Source organism: Strongyloides ratti (genome assembly GCF_001040885.1).
Source record: "Strongyloides ratti genome assembly S_ratti_ED321, chromosome : 2".
Taxonomy (NCBI): Eukaryota; Metazoa; Nematoda; class Chromadorea; order Rhabditida; family Strongyloididae; genus Strongyloides; species Strongyloides ratti.
Window position 1 is genome coordinate 11,804,711 of NC_037308.1, and position 16,401 is coordinate 11,821,111.

General features: G+C 24.0%; 7 protein-coding genes across 7 annotated transcripts; 5 read left to right on the plus strand and 2 right to left on the minus strand.

Annotated features, from left to right (window-relative positions):
- Positions 1-453: 453 nt before the first annotated feature.
- SRAE_2000378400 (Gamma-aminobutyric acid A receptor/Glycine receptor alpha family and Neurotransmitter-gated ion-channel transmembrane domain and Neurotransmitter-gated ion-channel family and Neurotransmitter-gated ion-channel ligand-binding domain-containing protein) lies at positions 454-2,262 on the minus strand (the record flags this gene model as incomplete). Its single annotated transcript, XM_024655018.1, has 5 exons — positions 454-1,466; positions 1,585-1,667; positions 1,823-2,043; positions 2,084-2,151; positions 2,193-2,262. 5 exons carry the CDS (start codon positions 2,260-2,262, stop codon positions 454-456), a joined length of 1,455 nt encoding a protein of 484 aa, XP_024508332.1.
- A 1,620-nt stretch (positions 2,263-3,882) lies between these two features.
- SRAE_2000378500 (39S ribosomal protein L4, mitochondrial) lies at positions 3,883-4,839 on the plus strand (the record flags this gene model as incomplete). The annotated part of the gene is made up of 2 exons (XM_024655019.1): positions 3,883-4,458; positions 4,507-4,839. The coding sequence occupies 2 exons, from the start codon at positions 3,883-3,885 to the stop codon at positions 4,837-4,839; spliced, it is 909 nt and encodes a 302-aa protein (XP_024508333.1).
- Positions 4,840-5,008: 169 nt separating this feature from the next.
- SRAE_2000378600 (Protein lunapark) lies at positions 5,009-7,199 on the plus strand (the record flags this gene model as incomplete). Its single annotated transcript, XM_024655020.1, has 4 exons — positions 5,009-5,987; positions 6,985-7,003; positions 7,046-7,135; positions 7,178-7,199. 4 exons carry the CDS (start codon positions 5,009-5,011, stop codon positions 7,197-7,199), a joined length of 1,110 nt encoding a protein of 369 aa, XP_024508334.1.
- SRAE_2000378700 (Low-density lipoprotein (LDL) receptor class A repeat-containing protein) lies at positions 7,199-8,932 on the plus strand (the record flags this gene model as incomplete). Its single annotated transcript, XM_024655021.1, has 1 exon — positions 7,199-8,932. The coding sequence occupies one exon, from the start codon at positions 7,199-7,201 to the stop codon at positions 8,930-8,932; it is 1,734 nt and encodes a 577-aa protein (XP_024508335.1).
- Positions 8,933-11,757: 2,825 nt separating this feature from the next.
- Positions 11,758-12,489, plus strand: SRAE_2000378800 (DnaJ-like-2; the record flags this gene model as incomplete). Its single annotated transcript, XM_024655022.1, has 2 exons — positions 11,758-11,784; positions 11,911-12,489. 2 exons carry the CDS (start codon positions 11,758-11,760, stop codon positions 12,487-12,489), a joined length of 606 nt encoding a protein of 201 aa, XP_024508336.1.
- Positions 12,490-13,535: 1,046 nt separating this feature from the next.
- On the plus strand, positions 13,536-14,021 carry SRAE_2000378900 (Hypothetical protein; the record flags this gene model as incomplete). Its single annotated transcript, XM_024655023.1, has 1 exon — positions 13,536-14,021. The coding sequence occupies one exon, from the start codon at positions 13,536-13,538 to the stop codon at positions 14,019-14,021; it is 486 nt and encodes a 161-aa protein (XP_024508337.1).
- Positions 14,022-14,145: 124 nt separating this feature from the next.
- Positions 14,146-15,778, minus strand: SRAE_2000379000 (Sialin; the record flags this gene model as incomplete). Its single annotated transcript, XM_024655024.1, has 2 exons — positions 14,146-15,695; positions 15,748-15,778. The coding sequence occupies 2 exons, from the start codon at positions 15,776-15,778 to the stop codon at positions 14,146-14,148; spliced, it is 1,581 nt and encodes a 526-aa protein (XP_024508338.1).
- Positions 15,779-16,401: the final 623 nt, after the last annotated feature.

Here is a 16,401-nt window from a genome sequence, read left to right on the forward strand (position 1 = left end):
TTGATGTTTTATTATTATTATTTTCCTAAACAAAATATAATAACTTGTTTAGCAATTTATTTCAATCATCTGAACAATAAAAAGCTTTATGCAATTTCATTATAATATATTTTTGTAAAAAAAAATCTTTTTGCAATAAATAAAATTAAAAATATATGTGAATTTTTAAATTTATTTTTCTTTTCTTAACTTATAAAATTTTTTTTACTTTAAATTAGTACTAATATTTTTCAACAATAATCTATGAAATCCAACGACTAAAATAATAATACAAATTGTGGTAAATATTTCAAAGTTTTAAGGAAGACAGATGTATAGTAAATTATTTGTAAAAATTTTATCAAAATTTATTAAATCATTATTTTAAATATTAAAATTTTTGAAAAATTTCATAATTCATACTTTTCAATTAATTTTATTTAACTTTTTTTTTTGACATAAATGTTAATAACTTTAATTAATGTTATCATTTGAATAATAAAGATAGTAAAACCAATATGAGATATTGAAAACAATAAAAACAATAGGAAAATATACACGACTTTTATGGTCAATTTTTTGAGCTAAATGTTTTTGATGAACATATTCAAGAGTTGTAATAGTGTCTCGTAAATTTTTATTTTTCCTATGAGAACAATTTTCTATCTTATTGTGAAAAAGTATTTTTGTTTTTGGAGTTGATGGACAACTAATAAAAGGTGATTCTAATTTACAACAACCAAGAATAGTATTTCTATTAATTGGATAACTTATATTATCAGCCATATTTATTGGATCAAAAGTATCTGTAATATTGTAGGATGAATAATTTTTTGATAAATTTTTATTATATTCATCATCTTTTCTAATAAATTTACCAAATATTGGAGATGTATTGTATGAAAGTAGTCTTTCTGTTGTTTCACCACTCATTGGACTGTATACATTTCTTTTAAGTACTCCTGTCATTGTATTATCTACTGATCTAAATGATCTTCCATTACGTAAATCATATCTTCTTTTTTTTCTATTATTTCTTCTGTTACAATAATTAACAACAGTAAATTCTATAATTGCTAAAAAAACAAAACTAGTACAACCACCCATCCAAACATCAATTGCTTTAACATAAGAAGCTTGAGGTAATGCCATTCTTGCTGCAGAATTTTGTGTTGCTAATGTAAGAAGACATGTTATAGAAAGAGAAACTCTTGCTGGTACAGATTCAGCATCTAACCAAAAAGAAAACCAAGATATGATAACAATTAATGATGTTGGAAGGTATGTTTGAAGTATATGATGCATTATTTCTCTATCAACTATAAATTCAGCTGTGGCACAGGTCCATAAACCAGTAACATAGTTATTTATTGTTGTTCCAGGTCGTATAGTTCTTAAAGTCATATCCGTCATCCTTAAATCTTCATTAACTTCAATAGCTTTTTCCTTATTCCATTCAATTACAAGTTGTTTGTTATCATAAGCATCTAAAATTTTAACAGCATGATGTATTACATTTTTATATTTAATCTTAAAACTAGATAAATTATTTTTTTATATAAGAACATTTTTTTAATTTTCAACTACTACTTATTATTTACTTACAGCTTAAAATTCGTAATGTACATGCTTGAGAATCCAAAGGATATTTTGATAAATCTTGCATACATATAACATTTAAAGAAATTCTAAAAAAAAAAGTAATTTTAAATAAAATAAGAAATATAAATTGTTTGATGTTATCAAATAAATTCAACTATTTTTTTTTGTTGTCAATAACATTACAAAGATGTATAAAAATAACAAAAAAAACTTTCTTGAGAATTTTTGAATAATAATTTACCTAGTATCGTAAAAAACAGTTCCATTAGAATATATCCATACTAAAAAATTTGGTGATGAAACTTCATGAAAAGTAGATTCTCGAGAATTTGCAAAATATAATCCAGGTTGCCACATCAAATCAAATGTTTTCTTATCTCCAATAAGAATTCTTCTTTTTCCACTATGTTTTAGTCTTTCATCTACCCATTGAGTTTGAAAGTAAATATCAACCAAAAAGTCCTTAAAAAAATTAAATATAACTTGTAGCAGAAAACATTACCATAGATTGTGCTCTAAATGATGACATCCCTTCAATATACATTTGTATGGTAACTTGTGTGGGAATTTCTAAATAAATATTTATATTATTAAAATAAAAAAAAAATTACCTTTCTCCTCATTTGGATATAAATTTTTATTATATCTTTCAGTGTCTGTTAAAATATTTAAAACTTCCATAAATTCATTATGTTTTTGTTGAAAATTTTGGTTAAACTTTGAATTTGTTAAAATTAAAGGTACAAAATAAAATAGGCAATTGAAAAGTACTTTTATTTTCATCTGAAATTAATGTATGTACAATTAATATTTATATGATAAAAATAATAAAATGAATGTTGGCAAAAAGTATAATTTGATGGAAAATCTTTATCATCGTAAAATGACATTCAAAATATTAAGTTGTTCTTAACACTAAAACTTACTCTTTATGATAAAACATTTTTTTTAGCACTAACACTATGTCACATAAAAATTAGTGCATTTTAATGATTAACAAATTTTAGATAGTTAATATTTGTTGTAAAAATTATTGAAAAAACAATTGTATAGGAAAAAATTAATATTATAACTTTTATATGTATTATTATTTGTTTTTACAAACAATAAAATGGGAATATATTTAATTTAATTAGATTCCTATATTTGTTCACTAAAATTTTATTCATATGAAAAGTAAAATTACTATTTACTCACAGTCTTAATTCATTGATACTTTATACTATTTATTTTGATTTAAAATATTATTAATGTAAAAAAAATATATAAAAAAAATAATATTTCTTTAATACTAGAAAGGATATAATATAGATATTTTTATTTTTAAAAAATTTTAGTTAGTGACAAACTTCTATACTTTGTAAAACCGTTAAAATTAACCAATTTTTAAATATTATTTGTTGTAGAAAATATTACAAGTTAGCAGAAATATAATTTTTTATTTTATTTATTTTCATGTACTTTAAATTTTTTTCATATAATTTTAGTAAAATTTACAATTCTTCCTATGAAAAAAAATTTATCAATATAATATTTTTTCATAAAAAGTTTCTTTTAAAATTAAAATTAAAGTGTAATTTACTAATGGCAGAAATTGATGCATTTAAATATGCTAATACTACAAAAATTAATAGCTGTAAAAATTTTAAGTTTTATTTTTGTTAATTTTAAAATTGACAAAAAAACAACTTTTTTTTTAAGAAAAATATTTTTTTATATAAACCTTTTTAAATATTTAATAACACTATGTTTGTAAGAAGATAAATGCCATAATTTGATTTTTAATATATTGCTAATTTTTTTTTTAAATATATAAAAAAAATATAATTATTGTTAAATAAACTTGATATTATAAAAACTTTATTATTTATAATTAATTATAAGTTTAATTTATTAAAGATTAATTTAAATATATTGTTAGAAAAATTTTGTTTACAAAAATATATATAAATGTTGCAATGACAATCATTAAATAATTTATTATTTATTAATTAACTACAAAAATATATTCATAATTATTGATAATTTTTCTCAAAAAATAAATTAAATATATTTGATAAATATTTAAAAAAAATATCACATGAAATTTCACATTCTTCCATTATATATTTGAAAAAAATTTTCTTCTCCCAAGTAACACTTTACCAATAGTTTTAATGTCAATGTTTTGTTCATTTTTTTTTTATCATGTAACTTGCATTAAAAATATGGGTATTTGTCATATTTTTTTTTTATCATACATACGTTTTGTTTACATATTTATTATAACTATACTCATCAATAAATTTTTTAATTTTATAGATGCGTCATTTATTTTCAAAATTTCATTTTGTATTTAATTTTTCTAAACTTTCAATTTCTACAACTAGAAATTCTGGATCAGTTGAGTCGTCTTTACAAAAATTAGAACAATTATCTTTGGCTAAATTAGCAAATAATCCATACATTGTTACACCTGAAGCATGGGTAACTACTCTTTCAAAAGTTGAACATGATAATGTTGATATTATAAGATTAAATCCTGACATTTTTCGTCATGCACCACGTTTAGATTTACTTCATAGAAATGTTACATGGCAATTAAATTATAGGAATCTTCAATTGACAAAACAACTAACAAGAGCTGAAATGCCAGGTGGTGGAAAAAAACCTTGGCCTCAAAAGAAAACTGGTAGAGCTCATGTTGGGTCAATTAGATCACCACAATTTATCAGAGGAGGATTTGCTCATGGTGTTCGTGGACCAAAAACATGGTTTTATATGCTTCCAGATGCCATTAGATTAAAAGGATTGTGTGTTGCTTTAACAATTAAACATATACAAAATGATTTGGTGATCGTTGATGATTTTTCAACTTTAGAAAGTGACTCAAAAGATGTATGTTTTATTTACCTAAAGTACAAGTTGATATTTTTTCTTTTATAGTTTTTGAATGATATTGCTGAATCACGTAATTGGGGATATTCTGTCTTGTTTGTTGAGGAGAATGCTGAAGTTGCAGCAAATTTAGTTAAAGCTACAGAAGATTTGCCTTCATTTAATATCATGCCTCTCTATGGATTGAATTGTTTCAGCATAATGAAGTATGATACACTTGTTTTAAGTAAAAAAGCTTTACTGAAACTTGAAGAACGGATTTTGTTTCATTTTAATAGAAGTGAGACACTACTTAAAAAGTATAAGTATAAAGATATTAAAGAAAAGATACTTAATGAAGGATCAGATGAGAATAATGAAAAATATGCTCCATTTATTTAGAATTATAATATAATTGTTTTTATTGTTGTTATTAGGGAATGCTTTATCGTTAACTATAATAATTTTTACTTGTATTAGTAACTTTACTCCACTATCGTTTTAACGATATAATTATTTTTGGTTATTTTTTTCTTACTAATTACAATTTTTTTTAAGTATTTATTGTGTAATGGGAGGATATTTTAGCAAAAAAACATCTGTTAAAGATGAGTTAGTCAAGGTAACAGAGGATATCCTTAAATTACGGTCTGATATTGAAAGAAATAATAATTTTCAAGCAAATTTTATAAGATCTACATTTTTTTTACTTTTTCTTCTTTCAACTGCTGGCAGTGCATATTTGTTTATGTTAGTTGGTGATAAATTTAAATGGGGCATTTATTCAACTTTAACATTTATTTTTTCTATCATAGTATTTATTTTGTTTCGAAAATTACTACGGCCAATATTTGAGTGGAGAAACAATAGATATCAAAAGCATCTAACTGAATTAATTGAGACAAAACAAAAAATTCTAGAAGAAATTAAGAATAAAGAAAGTTACAAGGTTGCTAGTGAATTGCTTCAAGAATTTGGTGATGAACCTGAAACAACATATTTTGGAACACCAAATGCTAATTTAAATGGTACAATTAATCCTATGGAAAACCAAGTAATTAGATCATCAGGATTTATTCAACGTAATAGAGAAAGTCAAAACATTTTAAGAAATCCACAATCACGATTTAATTCACCTAAAATAGATTCTAAAGCATTACAAATTAAGGCAGCTCAAAATATGTCTTTGTTAAAACAAAAAGAATCACAAGCTATTCAAAAATCTGTTTCCAATCATTCTAAATTAAGTAAAAATGTAAATAATACCCCAAAAACGTTACCCCCTCGTCCATACATTGATACCCATAATACATCTATTGTTGAAAGGATTGCTGATATGGTTCTTGGAGATGGTATAAGTAATCGTTACGCTCTTATTTGCATATTTTGTAAAAGCCATAATGGAATGGCTTTAAAAGATGAATTTGAAAATCTTGCCTATAAATGTTATCGTTGCCAAAAATTTAATCCTGCTCGTAATGACAAAGAAAAATATGATGAATGTGTGAAGAGATCAAAGTCTGAAGCAAACATCTATTTTGAAGAATCAAGTGAGAACATCCTCCAACCTGTGAACGAAAATACTAATCCCGTGAACATAAAAAACTTTGAAAATTAAAACATTTTTGTATAAATATTACAGATTCGAATAAATTAACTTTGAAATTTTTTTTATATAATTTATTTTTAGCAATTTAGAAGAACCAAACGATTATTTTGTTAAATTATAATTAAAACAATAAAAAGTAAAAAAATTGCAAGTGAATTTGCTCTTTTTTAGTTAATAAATTGTACACAATGTATTTTAATACAAGAAAAATATTTGAAGTTTGTAAGATTCAAAAAGAAATCGCCCCCGGGTGGGCTTGAACCACCAACCTTTCGGTTAACAGCCGAACGCGCTAGCCGATTGCGCCACGGAGGCCACGTTCTTGAATCACTGGATCCATGTTTTTCCAACGTTTTATCGTTTTTAGCGTTTATAGTTATGATCTACAGTTTGTCGCCTGCAATATAGTGCTAGCTACATTGAATTAGAAAACAAATAAATTTACAAACAGTAAATTTTATAATGAAACCTTTATTATTATTTTATCGGTTAATTTCCATATCTTAAAAAGTTCTACAATACTAGAATTCATCAATCTATACATCTAAATTACTTTGATCAGTTATTTATTTTAAAAATTTAGCAATAAAATGTGCTATTTAAAACTTTCTATACAATTGCGTTTTAAATGCAATTCAAAAGATTAGAAAATCATTCGCTTTTTTATATTAATTTTAACATTAAAAAAAAGTTTTACTTATTAATAATAATTTGATTGTACATCATTTTTCAATATTTTAAATAAAAAAAATCCATACTTCTAATTATTATCTGTAGTGTTATAACAAAGTATGGCGATCAGAATTATAAATTATGAAAATATAAACATTTTTACTAAACAATTTTTACCATTTATTGTCAATAACTTTACGTACAATAAATGACAGCCTAAAAAAAGTAACTCTCAAAGATACTGGTAAATCAGTAATAAGATTTAGTTGTCAAAGAGAAATGGCTGTATGTTTGATTTGTAAATTGGTATATATACAATGATTTCAGTTTAGGTTGTCATTGTTTTATTTTTTTTTTCTATTCCATACTTCTTCAAAAGCTCGCTTTCATTTCTACTAACATTAACATAAGGAATATGTAAGTTGAATCAAATTGAATTACCAATAACCTAATGTTCAGAATTACCACTAACAAAAAATAATGGCTTCAAGAGGACTATATGAGGAACCTCGTTACCACGATGACTTTTCAAGTAGACATAACCCTGGATTGTCATCAAAAACTGACAATACTTTACCACTACCTACTTTTCACGTAAGCAACATTGCTACTCCATTGTCAAGAGGAAATGGTACCCCAAAATGTTCTAGACCTTCATACGAAGAAGAAAATAATAATTCATGTTTACTTTGTATTGGACAAGCTTGGGATTTCTTGGTTGATACTATAGGAAAATTTTCTTTATTAAATCTCCTTTTATGTATGATTGGTACCTTACTTGTTGTATGTATACCTCTTGTTATAATTTTATTAAGTCAAAGCACCACTATTATTATTAAAAATGAAGGAAGTACTGGAACAGTAAATGTTTCTAAATCACCAAGTTATGATGGATTCTTTTTCCCTCCAAATATAAATACCTGTCCAGAGTATGGATTTAATTGTAATAATGATCCTAATGAATTTATTGGTATCATGCAACGTTGTGACGGTATAAATCATTGTTCTGATGGAAGTGATGAAGAAAATTGTCAGGGATGTCATTCAGGATTTTCTTGTCCATCTAAAGCAAATAAAAATATGTTAATATGCTTGAGAGGCAATAAATTGTGTGATGGTATTGTACACTGTGATGATGGAAGTGATGAAGTATTGTTTTGCCAAAGAAGCAACTGCACAGAAAATGAATTTTATTGTAAATCTAGTAATACTTGTGTTCCAAAAAGTTACCAATGTGATGGTGATCCACAATGCCCTTATGGTGAAGATGAAGTTAATTGTTCTTCATGTAACAATGATGCCATATTTTGTGCTTCCACTAAAAAGTGTATACCCAAATGGAATATATGTGATGGTATTACACATTGCCCAGATAAAATTGATGAATCGAACTGTGAATGTACTAATTGTTCTGGAAACAACAAAGTTTTGTGTAAGAAATCAAACTTTTGTATTGCTCGCGGTGAAGTCTGTGATGGTATTCCCAATTGCCCAGATGGTGAAGATGAGGAAGAGTGTCCTGGAACATGCGATCCAACTACTGCCGTTACAGCCAATACAACTTTGGTCAAATCTTTCTTAGAGAAAGACTTCTTGAAATGTAACGATGGAAAAGATTATATTCGTGCATACGCTTGCAGTGGATTGCTACCACAATGTGATGGTGTTTGTGATAATGCATGTGACCATGAATTAGCATATACATGCAAAAATGGAGCATGTATCTCAAGATCAAACCATTGTGATGGAATTTCTAATTGTTCTGATGGTTCAGATGAAGAAGATTGCGACTGTAATCTTGAAACTCAATATCAATGTCAACCTGATCCTGTTACCGACATTAAAAAGTGTATAAATAAAAATTTAATTTGTGATGGAGTTCAGGATTGTCCTCTTGGAGATGATGAGAGAAATTGTACATCATGTACCACACCTGAAGCCATATATTGCCCAACAACAATGACATGCCATCCAAGTATTGCAAGATGTGATGGTATTTCTCAGTGTCCTGATGAAAGTGACGAAATGGAATGTTCATGTGTTGAGTGTAGCTTACATCCATATAAAATGTATACTTGCTCTACATCTAATAGATGCTTTAGAAGAGAGAATGTATGTGATCCACATTCTCTTTGCCCTAATGGAAGTTCTATAGATGTCAACTATTGTCTTAATCGAGTAATATCAAAGTCTCTATTTTTCAACAGATTTTAAAATAATATGATAATTATTTATATAATATTACTACAAATTACTATAGAATTTTATCAAAAATATTTTTATAAAATAAACTTTGTTTAAGTATTTAAGTTTTTTATTGTTTAATTTGTAAATTATTTATTATCTTTTTTCAATGCTAAAAATGGTTTCTTATTTATCCTTTTAGGATTGTCTCATTGTGTATTCACATTATAAAAAAATTTGCTATTTACCCAATAGTCATTGTTTATTTTTAATGCACCAAAATTTGAATTATAAAACAATATCAGTTATAAAATAGTTAGTGTGATAAAAAAATTAAAACTTTTATTGAAAGGACTTAATTTAAAATTGTACATATATGTATATAAGTTAAATTTTCCCTCATTTGATATATTTTAATAAAATAATTGTTTGATTTTTATTTAAAATAAATATATATTTTATAGTATGTATCGTAAAGAGTTTATATTAACAATATTAAAATGTTATGACGTTAAAATTTCATAAGTCCATGCCATTTTAAATATACTTCATTTTTTTCTTGAATTCTCACTGAATAAAAATGAATTTCATTTAATATGGGAATAAAAAATTTAAAAATAGATTTTGAAAATTGATGCAAATTATATTTGCATATTTCATTATGAATGAATTGGCAATATTACTTTTAAGTGGGATATAGTATTAATTTCTGCTTCTAAGATTTCAAGAGAATCATTTAGTTTACAACCAAAGAACATTCTAATTAAGGATTGTAAAATTGCAGGTGTGGTGGTTGTTAGAGAAACATAATTTAATAAAAACAATATATCTTTTCCTTTGCAAATAAAGTATTTAAGAAATAAGTTTTTTTTCTTCTAAAAATTTTATAGATAATTTAAATTTTAAAAGATTTATCAATTGTTTCTGAATAAAGTTATTCATTAAAAATCATTATTCGTGAGTTAGTAAAATTGATTCAACTACCAAAATATATAACATTAAAGTATCTTAGACTTCAGTTTCTAGAAATTGCATATGTAAATAGCAAAATATAAAACACAAAATAAATACAATTGCTATAAAAATGTCGAGACTAATTTACTAAAATATATTAATTATTCTTGGACTTCTTCACTAAATATTTAATTCTTCAAACCAATCTAAATGAATAACATAAAATTCAAAATAATTCTTTTCAAGTACATGATATTGTAAAGATTTGTAGACTTGTAAGTCGAAACTAATTAAGATGAAACATAATATAGTATTTGACAATTCATTGGCAATTTTGTATATTTTACATCTAACGAATTTATTTTTATTTTATCGGTTAATTATTTGTTATTATTACTAATTTATATAAAACTTTTTATCTTATGTAATTTAAAAGTATAGTCGTTGTGAAAATTTCTACTTAGTTTATAAAAGTCGTAACTATTTTTTTATTTAAATGGTGTAAAAATATAAATAAGAACATTCTATTTTTTTTGCCATTTTTCTATATATTTATTTTATTTAAGCAACATAGTTTTATCGTACTAGAAATAATTTAATAATTATAAATATATATAATTATTTCAAACGAGATATGTTTATGCTAATAACTAAAAAAATGTAAATTACATTTTGATATTGAAATTTTATGCATATTACAATGAATGGTTGGTTTTTACAATAGTATAACATATTGTAAATTCTAAATAAAATAAATCCAAGTTCGAAGACGACCAAACTTGATTTCGTGGTCTAGCGGTTAAGACGTTGGTATCACACACCAAAAATCGTCGGTTCGAATCCGGCCGGAATCAATATTTTTCATTTTATTTTTTCAAATTTAAGATAAATATTAGATGTCATTAAAATATATAAGAGTAAACATTATTCATTCATTTATTACTACAAAATGTTATTTGATCACTATATATGATAAAAAAATATAAAAAATATTTTATTTTGCATGAACTTTCAACTGAAAATATTTTTTAATTTTATCCTTTATAACAATAAAATATTTTTTTTATATTCAAAAGATTAAAAATCTATTTTTCAATTATATTTACTTGTTAAACATTGAATTATTAGTATTTTAGAACTTTACAAAATTTAAATTATATCACAGCTGTAATAGAAAATAAAATAGAATCTAAATTGAAAGAAAGAAATTTATAAATATAAAATATTAAAATTTAAAATAGTGGTTATTATTTTACTCTTTAATTTTTAATAATAAAGTAGCAAAGTTTTAAAATATAACAAAAAATTATATGAAATTGAAATTATATTAGTTATTGCGTTAAATAACTTTATGGAAATATTAAAAAGGATGATTCCGGGCGGATTCGAACCGCCGACCTTCTGTGTGTTAGACAGATGTGATAACCGACTACACCACGGAATCGTTGTTCAGTATTATTTCTACGCTTCTAAGAATTACTATTAAATATTATTAAAATATCAACATGATACACTTTATAATAACAATGGATAATGTCAAATTGATTATCAGCAATTATACATTAAATTAACATTATCACTTCACAATTGATTTGATAACTGGTTTATTTTAACTTGATAAAATTAATATGATTTTTGAAAATAATTTAAAATGTAAAATAATTGTAAAATTTTACTAATTTAAAAATTGATACAATCCAAATAGAAACATTTTGATAATTTCCATTGAAAAAAAAATGGTACCAGAAACTTTTTATTTTAAATTTCAAAACTCTTATAAAGTTTGTCCTATGTGGAAATAAAACACAATTAAAAAGTTAATGTTTAATTTGTCGTCATTATATAGTTAAATTGTTATTCCCAAAACGAATATGAGTAAATAATTGGACTTTTGTCTTCAAATGTCTGTTGTCATGCATAAGTATGAGGTGTACATTGATAATTATTTACATTTATTTTCCTTCTCCATTTGACAATTAAAACGCAGTTGTAGATTTTATAAATTTTATTTATAGTTTTATAAATAATATTTTATTATTACGATATCCTTTTAGGTAATACAAATGGTTCAAGATACTAAATATTATGACTTATTAGAAGTTTGTCCAGATGCTAGTGAAGTTGAAATTAAGAAAGCTTATCGCAAAATGGCTTTAAAATATCATCCTGATAAAAATCCCACTGGTGCGGAAAAATTTAAGCAAATAACAAAAGCTTATGATGTATTATCAGATCCTGAAAAAAAGAAGAAATATGATTTAGGAGGGTATTCACTATTTAGTGAATCAAATAACCAAACTTTTACCAGAGAACATTTTGATTTGAATGATTTATTCGGAGGATTTTCTGGACCTGGAGCACGTGTTTATACAACTAGTTTTGAAGCAACAAATATAGATGCATTCGATATTTTTGATATGTTTTTTAACAATGGAAGTGGTTTTCGAGTAAATCCTAACGTTAGAACAAGAACAAATACTAACCCTCGGAGAACCCATCAACATCAAACTACTAGAAATGATACTGAGGAAGAAGGAACAAGCACCACAACGATAAATATTGCAAAAATTTCATTAATTATGTTATTTATGGATATCATCATGAGAGTTTTTGCTGCCTTTATCCGCTCATAAATAATTGTAGAGGATGAAGACGAGTATCAGACCATATTGTATTATCCCTATCATGCTGGTTGTAGTCAAAAACTGTATACAATTTTTATTATAGATTTAAAATCATTTATAAAAGATAAAGATTTTTTTTTTACTGTATTTATATGAGTAAATATTTCTGTTTATAAGAAAAGATAACACAATAAAATAATTATTTTTGAATATTAAAATATACCATACATTTTAGATAGAAAAATCAAAACTAGTATGGTACAAATGGTAATATTAATAAGACTCAGTTATTAGTATTTATTCACAAAGTTGGAAATAATTCTAAAAAAAGTTACCAAAAACATTCATAATTTGTTGGTTTGCAAATTCTTCAACAAAAAATTATAAAATTTTTTATCATGTTGTTTGTATCAAGTATCGTATCAATTTTTGAATAATTAATTTTTTTTGTTTTATTTATTTTTTTTAATTTTTCTACTAAAATAAAAAAGTGCTGGAATAACTTTTGCTTGGTTAGTAATTTCTATAGTTTATGTATTAAAAGATAATTTTCTCTAAGTCTTCACTAATTCAACATGCAATCACTTCCTACCCATTATCTCAAATTAATAAAAAACAGAAAACATTTGCAAGACATTAATGAAACCGAAAATTGAAGCCACCCTATCCATGTAGAATAGAACAGCAAGAAAAAAAATACCTTTCAATTTGGCAATTGGCTCAGACATCCAAGGAAGGTTGGTTTAACCGTCATGAAGAATCCGGTAGAAACCGCGGGGTGGGTAATCATCATAGCCAAGTTGAAATACTTTCTTCCAATGCACACATTATGTTAATTCTTATGAAAGTTGGGTTACTATTTAATGTGTTAGTTAAATTATGAGATTGTTGTATGTGTGTTTTAATACTTCATTTTTTTATAGTATCATTTTTTTTTCAAGTAAGATAATATTATTTAATAATAAAAAATAATAATTTGAATAGTAAAATAAATTTGACTTATATTTATATTTTTATAATATTTTAATTATTTTTTTTATTATAAATAAATTAGTATGATTTATTTAATTCTTTCAATGACAACAGCATTTTGGTTACTACCAAATGAGATTTTTTCATTGTTTTATTGTATCATTGTTATTGTTGTAGTTACATTTATAACTCTTGATTGTTCAAAAAATGTAGACTTAGTTGCTAAAAAAAATAAAGCAGCATCAGAATGCACTACATCAAAAGGTGAAAAACTAAGTAAATTACCAACACGAAATCTTCCAGACCATCTTTTACTTGATGCTATGGAAACTTGTCGTAAAAATTCAAACGAAAAAAATGTAAAGAAACCAATTAAATCAGAAAAAATAGTCTCAAGTTATGCAACAAAGGAGTTTGGTAATGTGGATTTAAAAAAAGAAAGTAACAAAGAAACAAATAAAAATGATATTATAACTGATAAAAAGAATGAAGTGACAGCTGCAGTGGTTAAAGATGACAAAACTTATGTAGATTTGGCACGACTAAAAAATCTTGAAAAAATGTTTTAGTTTTTTAATAAAAAATATTTGCTAATTAACAAAAAAATCTATAAGATGGACATATAATATACTATATCTTATGAGGACAATATTTTGAATTTAAATAAAATATAATTTTTAAGCAAATTTATTGTTATTTTGAAATGTTAGTCGTTGAATTTATTGACGTTGTTTCAGAATTTAATGAAACCATTGTTTTGTTTGTATTTTCTGATTCAGGTATATTTTTTATAATACCCCATTCTTGAGCTTCACCAACTCCCCATTTAATAAAAATAAGTGAACTTATAAACCAAGATATAGCAATTCCATAAAATGCTCCTTTCCAAACATTGATGATTTTCGTTTTTTTCAGAAGTGAAAAAATAAAGGGTGTTGAGATTCTTGATAAAATTGCAGCAGTATTTGTAATTCCTGATAACATACCTGTAACAGCTGGAGCCATTGAAATAATACTTACTGTATAACCACTAGTAGCAATACCATACCCACAATTTGCTATACAAATATATATAACTGTTATCCATGGATTTGTACAATCTAATGTTAGATCAACCATAATTAATCCTACAGGTAAAAGTATACCAGATACTAATTGAGATATTTTTACTGAAGTATTTGAGGTAATGCAATTTTTTTTTTGTAATTTTCCAATATAAGAACTCCATAAAATTTTAACAATCATTTGTATAATTGTTGGTACTGCAGTCATAAAACCATTATTCATCACATTTACATATAATTTTTCTTTATAAAATAATGGAAGATACATTGATAAAAATACTCCATACATATTACCAAAAAAATAACATGGAATTGTACAATATAATGCTGAAGAAGTTAAAATATTTTTCCAAGGAATTTTAAAATTTTTCTTATTTTCTTTTTTTATTTTTTCAAAACCAGTTTCTTTTTCTAAATATTCTTTCTCATTTATAGATATCCATTTTGCTGTGTCTGGAGAATTTTGTATAAAATAATACCAAAATATAATCCAAATAAAAAGTATTATACCACAAGTATAAAATGTTCCACTCCAACCAATAGAACTTTGACAAAAAAATGCAGCAAGTGGATTACCTATAAATGTAGCTATTTGATTTCCAGATGTTAATAAAGTACTAGCTAATGGTTTTTCTGAATTAGTAAACCATTTACTAAGTATAGATGAAGATGCTGGAAGAAGCATTCCTTCACCTAATCCCATAATAAATCTTGTAATAAATCCAGGAAGATAACCAAATGTCATTACAAGATATGGAAAAGTTACACTTGTTAAAATATAAACTATAGATCCATATATCATCATATTTTTTGAAGAAATTTTATCAGATAAATAACCAGCTGGTAATACTGTTAATAAAGATCCAAAATAAGTTCCTGATATAACTAAATTTTGTTGATCATAACTCCAATTAAATGTACCACCATAATCAACAACAATTTTTTTATCAACAAAATAAGAAATATTTTTTACATTATTATTTTTTAAACATTTTTTATCATTTTCTATTTGATTAAAATTTTCCTCATATTTATTTAATGATCCTTCTTCAATAGCAGTTGAATTTAACATACATGGTAATGATATTCCAAGTTGATGTCTTGTAAATGCCATAATTCCCCAACCAAACATTAGAAGAATTATTACATGCATTCTACGTGATTTTAATGACCAAAATACTGTAAAAAAAAGAATTTTAAACAAATTATAAAAAAATCCTTTCTAACATACAATTTGTTTTTCTTTCTTCTAAATTTTTCATTTTTTTTACATCAATAATAAAAAAAAAATTTATTTTAATAATATTTAAAAGTTATAATATAATATTAGATAAATGTTTTTGGTTATTTAAAAATCATACCATTATTATTATTTAAATTTCATTCTATAAAATTATTTTTATTTTGTATAATTTAGAGTATAACAACTAATTACATTAAATTTAACTTGAATATTATATATATTTGAATGATATATTTTTTTATGTAATGATTGTTAAATTAATAATACTTCAAATAAAAAATATATAATGTTTTCATCTTTTATCATTCTTATTTATAAAAATAAATTTTTTTTTATTCTTTAATGAGTAATATAATCAAATATATACATTTATTGTTTATTTCTTTTAAAAACGTTTTTTTTGATATTTATAAAATATCTTAGAAATATATGTTAAAGATGACTTTTTTTTTAAATAATCAATCATTTTATAAATAGATGATTTGGTTAATCTTATCATATTACTTATTTATTTTTTAATTTTAGAAACACTAAAGTAAAAAAAAAAATTTAACAAAATTATTATTTTAACAAGATATTTATTCTATAATAATAATAATAAAGATCCATTACAATAATAGTATTCTATTAAAAGAATTAAAA